The 6,000-nt window shown below is 45.3% G+C and overlaps 1 protein-coding gene across 1 annotated transcript in view; it reads left to right on the top strand.

Moving 5' to 3' along the window:
• The window catches only part of DNAH10 (dynein axonemal heavy chain 10), a 173,439-nt gene that overhangs the window by 14,109 nt on the left and 153,330 nt on the right, over window positions 1-6,000 (top strand). Inside the window, exon 8 of the mRNA XM_021711970.1 lies at window positions 3,363-3,582. Within this exon, the coding sequence (XP_021567645.1) occupies window positions 3,363-3,582 (220 nt within the window). The remainder of the gene's footprint in view (window positions 1-3,362; window positions 3,583-6,000) is intronic.

The raw sequence follows: 6,000 nt of genomic DNA, 5'->3' as shown, positions 1-6,000 counted from the left end.
CTCGAACCCACAGGCTCAGGCAATCCACTCACCTCAGCCTCCCAAGGTGCGGGATTACAGGCTGAGCCACCGCATCCGGCTGTTTGTCCTTCTTTATGGCTGCATAATATTCCCTGTGTATATGCACCACATTTTTTTTCCAGTCCAGTTTCGATGGACAGCACAGTTGGTTCCATGTTTTTGCTGTTGTGAATAGCACTTCAATAGATGATACGTGTGCAGGTATCTCTGGCAAATATTTATTGAGTGCCTTCTATATTCTAGAGCAGTGAGCAACTGAGACAACGTCTCTGCCTCTCAGAGCTTTCATTCTAGTCAGGAAGGTTTGCGTTAAACGAGATCAATGAGAAAATAGGTGGTATGCTCGATAGCAACAAGAGTTAAGGAGAAAAATAAAGCCAGTAAGGAAGAAGGCGGAAGGAAAGAAGGGGACAGGAAAGTTGGTAGATGGTAAAGGTGGGGTTTTGCAGTTTTGGCTAAGGTGAGCGGGAAGTCCTCACTTGAGAAGATTTGGCCTAAAAGTCCAAGCCATCCCCATATCCTCTTTTGCCAAGACTATTGCAGTAGCCTCCTAAAAAGGTCTCCCGCTTCTGTTCTTGCCCCTACACTACATTCTCCACATGGCAACCAGAGCGATGCTTTAAAATGAGGGCACTATCAGCATGGAGATGGTATGAGGCCAAGGGCCTGGATGGAACCACCAAGGGGAGAAGAGAGACGGACGAGATGAAGGTGGGAGGAAAACTGGGGGGTGGGTTATCTGGAAACCGGGAGAAGACACTTGGTGGAAGAGGGGAGAGGTCGACTGTGCCATGTGCTGCTGGGTCGGAAAGTCACAGGGTAGAGAAGGGCCGGGAGGCTTGAGGGGTGATTTCCACGTGATTGGTCCAGGGAACAGGTGTGGACGGGGAAGGTCTCATGGAATACAAGTCACCCCATGAGTTGGGCTGGGGAAACAGCCTACCGAACTGTCCACGCACACATTTCCACCTGAAGTGGTTCTTATTCTCCTGGATAGTATCTCTTCCTAGTGTGATGTTTGAGGACTCAAGAACATTGACCACCAAACTTTTCATCCTAAAATAGCATCAGAACATGACATATGAGTCATTTTTAATGGTTGCATGTAGTAGGTGACCAACATATTCAGAGATTTCCCTTCTTTCTGTTACTCTCTCTCACTATAGTTTGTTGTAAAAAAAAAAAAAAAGGTGATTGGTTTTTTTTTTTTTTCAGGCTGGGCATGGTGGTTCACACTTGTAACCTCAGCAGTTTGGGAAGCTGAGGTGGGAGGATCACTTGAGGCCAGGAGTTCAAGACTAGCCTGGACAACATAGTGAGACCCTGACTCTATTGTAAAAATTAAAAAAAAAAAAAATTTCCTGTTTAGAAAAGGAATTGAAGTTCCTTATGAAAGTTCAAATATTATGAAAATATAGAAGCTGGAAAGTGGGTCAGGCACTGTGGTTCACACCTATCATCCCAGCATTTTGGGAGGCTAAGGCGAGAGGATTGTTTGAGCGTAGAAGTTCAAGATCAGCCTGGGCAACATGGCAAGACCTCGTCTCGACAAAAGATTAAAAAAAAATTAGCTGGGCTATGGTGGTACAGACCTGTAGTTCCAGTAACTCGGGAGGCTGAGGCAGAAGGATTGTCTGAACCCAGGAAGTCGAGGCTGTCATGAGCCATGATCCTGCTACTGAACTCCAGCCTAAGTGACAGAAAAAAAAAAGTTGAACTAAACTGATCTCATGCAGCTACAACTTTTGAAGGAGGGTGGGGAGCCAGTTTATTATTATGAGAATTGAGCAAATAAAGAGGAATTGAGCATTTCTGCCACCCTCCCGGTCTGAAATGTTCAAGATCAAATAGTAAGCAAGAGAAGTGTCTCTTTATAAAGGTATCTCAACTAATAAGATATTTTAGAACGAGAATATTGCAGTTTGGCAACCCCCAGTGGATTAATGGATCTAGGCATTGAACATCGACAGCTCAAAAAAAGTAAAAATAAAAAGAGAGAAAACTGAGTCTTGGAAAGGTGTTCTGATCAAGTCTCTGGACCTAGCTGCCAATTTGCAAGACACACAGACCCAGAAGGGGCTTGCTCAACCACCATGAGTATGCAGTTGGTAGAAGTGGAACTGGGGAGCTCTCTGTGTAAAACATTCTGGGTTCTCCAAGAAATTGTAGGAAATAGACATAGGTTAAAAGCCTAAAAAGATGTATCAACATTTTATAAAATACAGGGAAAACTATAGAATGAACTTCAACCAACCAACCAACCCACTCCAACGTACCGGCATTTATAGGTTACTATTTTTGGGGGGGGCAGAGTCTCATTCCGTTGCCCAGGCTGGATGCAGTGGCTCACTCACGGCCACTCCAGTGTCAACCTGCTAGGCTCCGGCAATTCTTGTGCCTCAGCCTTCCAAGTAGCTGGAACTACAGGCGCGTGCTACCATGCCCGGCTAATTTTTTGGTATATTGTAGAGACGAGGTCTCACCAAGTTGTCCAGGCTGGTCTCAAACTCCTAGGCTCAGGCAATCCTCTCACCTCGTTGTCCCAAAGTCCTGGGATTACAGGCTTGAGCCAATTCGCCTGGCATATAGGTAACTTTTTACGAAGATTGTTTTGTAATTGTATTCAAATGACTTCCTAAATGCATGCTTCTGTCTCCAGCTAAATTTCTTTCTTTCTTTCTTTTTTTGAGTCAGAGTTTCACTCTGTCGCTCAGACTGGAGTGTAGTGGCACGCTCACAGCCACCACAGCCTCCACCTGCTGGGCGATCCTTCCACCTCAGCCTTCCAAGTAGCTGGAACCACAGGCATGTGCCACCATGCTCAGCTAATTTTTTGATTTATTGTAGAGATGAGGTCTCGCCATGTTGTCCAGTTGGTTTCGAACCTCTGAGCTCAGGCAATTCTCTCACCTCCACCTCCCAAAGGGTTGGAATTACAGGCGTAAGCCACCACGCCTGGCCTGCTAAATTTCAAAAGGATGGTGTCCTCAGCACCTTCATTTCCTCTACAACAGCCAGTGTGGCCCTGCCCTGGTGGGTTTATTCAGTTTCCCACTTCCCTGTGCCACAGTCTCAAGCATTTCGTTTACTGACGGCAGATGAAGACACACAGCGTTGTACTCTGGGATGTCAGTTCAGGCTCAGTGGAAGTTCTTGGCCTTGGATCACTTTAAATCAGATACAATTTCTCTCTCTCCAGGTTTGTGCTCTGGGTCTGAGTAGTTTTCCCTTTGCACGTTGGTTCCTCAGTGTAAATGGATATTGAAAGCCAGAGGTGGCTGAGGTACAGGGAATGGTTTAAACGAAGCCTGGTGATCTGTTTCCCGAACTTGGTGTTTCAGGTTTTCTTGCCAGCGTTGTCCTTCAACCAGCACAAGACGAACGCAGCCGTGGGGCGCACCTCTGTAGACTTCCCTAAGCTTTCTGGGTTTGAAGTGGACCTCCCCACCATTCCCGGGGAGGCGGTAGAGTATCACAGTGTTCAGTTAATACGGGACGAGTTTTTAATGAACATTCAGAAGTTTGCCAGTGGCATCCAGAGAACAATGCAGCAACTCGAAGGTGAGGCTTCACTTTTCTCCTTTTTATTTCTTAATTAAAAAAAATTTTTCATGTATTTTATTTTAAGGCTGTGGGGTACAATTCAGGATGAGGTATACAAATGGTCACCTTACAGGTAAAGTTTGGGCCTCCCTTTGGTCCCCACTTTGCCTGGTTTGAGATCAGGTACCCTTATTGATGTTGTGTTTCCGCCCCCCCCCATACTTTTCTCCTTTTTAGTTAAGAATGACGAATTCATTTTAAGCATTCAGGAGCTTTTTTGTTGTAACTTACCATAGTTTCTTGTTAAGCTACCCACTACTGTTTATGAAAAAAACCGAACAGGTCATTGTAAGCGACACAGAAAGGAATGGCAAAATCCTTGTCCTCAAGGACCTTGGAATCCAGTGCACAAAGAACTATGGGGCTTAAGCAAGGAGCTTAAGAAAGATAGTAGGGATTTTAGGGCTTGGAAGAGGGAGGCTGAGCTTGGGGAGTTGTGGGAAAATTCAAGGGAAGCTTCACGGAGGAGGTGGCCTCATCAGAAAGTTGTGTGTAGCAACTACTGTTGAACTGAGTCACTCTGTGCCTCATGAGTTGGGTGGATGTCACAGTAAGAGTCCCAAAGCCCAGGTCAATGAGAGAACTTATTCACATAAGAGGGGGAACCCCCCCCAAACGAAGTTTATTCATTAAAAAGTATGTATTTATTCTTACATGTTTAAACTTCAGTCACCTTCTAAGGACTCTCCGTTGGATGCAGTCCACCTATTGAGATGCTTTTTCCACTGCTCAAAACAGTTTTTGAACTTGTCCGTTTGGATGCCTTTTAGTACTCTGTCGTTTTTGTTTGTTTGTTTGTTTGTTTTTGTTTGTTTGTTTGTTTGTTTGAGTTGGAGTCTCACCCTGTCGCCCAGACTGGAGTGCCGTGGCCGCTCCTTACCACCGCAGCCTCAACCTGCTGGGCTCCGGTGATCCTTCCGCCTCAGTCTCCTGAGTAGCTGGAATTACAGGCACGTGCTACCATGCCCGGCTGTGCTCTGTCGTTTTTTGTTTCACCTCTTCCACATTGGCAAAATGTGTCCCTTGGAGGACTTTTTTCATCTGGGGAAACAAAAAACAAGTTGCTGGGGGCAAGACCGGGTGAATAGGAAGGGTGGGGCACGGGGCCATGCCATTTTTGGCCAAAAACTGCTGAACACTTAGTGCAGTGTGGGCAGGTGTGTTGTAAATCACCCGTCATGAAATGGGCAAACACATAGAAAGAATCTCCAAAAAAATTCACTGAAGCTGGATGCCGCCTCTCATAGCAATGCCAGCTGTTCCACGGATGCCGATGGGTTCCTAGAACACTCACCTAGTGGGGGAAGCCTGGACTCTGAGGGGCCCGCCCTCCAAAAGATAATTCTGGGTTTTTTTGGGTGGTCCCCTTTCATACAGAGACCAAAGAGCCTGAGAGACTGGCTTAGTGAGGGCCTTGAGTCTCGCTTGTGAAAAGACAAAGGAACTAGGGTTGTTCAGGCCCCAGTGGGATTGTTATTTCAGGGGAGCAAACATTTTTCTTCCTTTAAAGTAAAATGTAACATGCCCCACTTTGTAGGAATATTCTCTGTTGGAGATGAAAACATCACAGTCCCAGTTAGAGACCCAAACGTTGTGTAACACGCTGCGAGGATGTCTCTTCAGGCTTCTGTTTTAGAATGTCCTTCTCTCGTCCCCAGGAAGTGTGGTTTCTGTCTTGGTATCTCTGTGTTCCTTCCACTGTCTTTTGGACTATTTTTTCTTATGTTTCTGTCTAGTGTTTCTCTCTCCCTCTCTCATTTTTTTTTCCCTCACACTCCTTGAATTGGTATAATACAGTGACGATCTGAAGAATTGTTTCTTATCCTGTTGAACACGATTTGTATATCTCGTTTTTGGTGTGAAAAAGTAGATGGATGAAAAATATATTTATGCTTTAGATAAAATGCTGACAGAAAATACCCTAAAATGCTGTCAGTGATTGTCACCGACTACCCTGTGAGAGTAAGACAATTGTTCTTTTCCTTTCTTTTCTTTTCTTTTAAGTTGAGACCTCACTCTGTCACCCAGGCTGGAGTGCAGCGGCACAATCACTGCTACGACAGCCTCAAACTCCTGGGCTCAAGCTGTCCTCCCACCTCAATCTCCTGAGTAGCTAGGACTACAGGCTTAGGCCGCCCGTGCCTGGCTGATTTTTTAATTATTAGTAGAGATGAGGAGGGTCTCACTATGTTGCCCTAACTGGTCTTGAACTTATGGGCTCAATCAGTCCTTCCATCTTGGCCTCCCAAAGTGCTGGGATGACAGATGTGAGCCACCATACCCGGCCACCTTTTCTTTTCTTTTTTCATACTTTTCTACAATATGTATGTACTATTTTAAAAATCAGAAAAGCAGATGGGTTAATATTCTATAACA

Source organism: Carlito syrichta, unplaced genomic scaffold, assembly GCF_000164805.1.
Source record: "Carlito syrichta isolate Samal-C Ts95f unplaced genomic scaffold, Tarsius_syrichta-2.0.1 Scaffold302955, whole genome shotgun sequence".
In the NCBI taxonomy this organism is placed as follows: Eukaryota; Metazoa; Chordata; class Mammalia; order Primates; family Tarsiidae; genus Carlito; species Carlito syrichta.
Note: the sequence above shows the minus strand (reverse complement) of the source record. Positions and strands in the feature narration are given on the sequence as shown.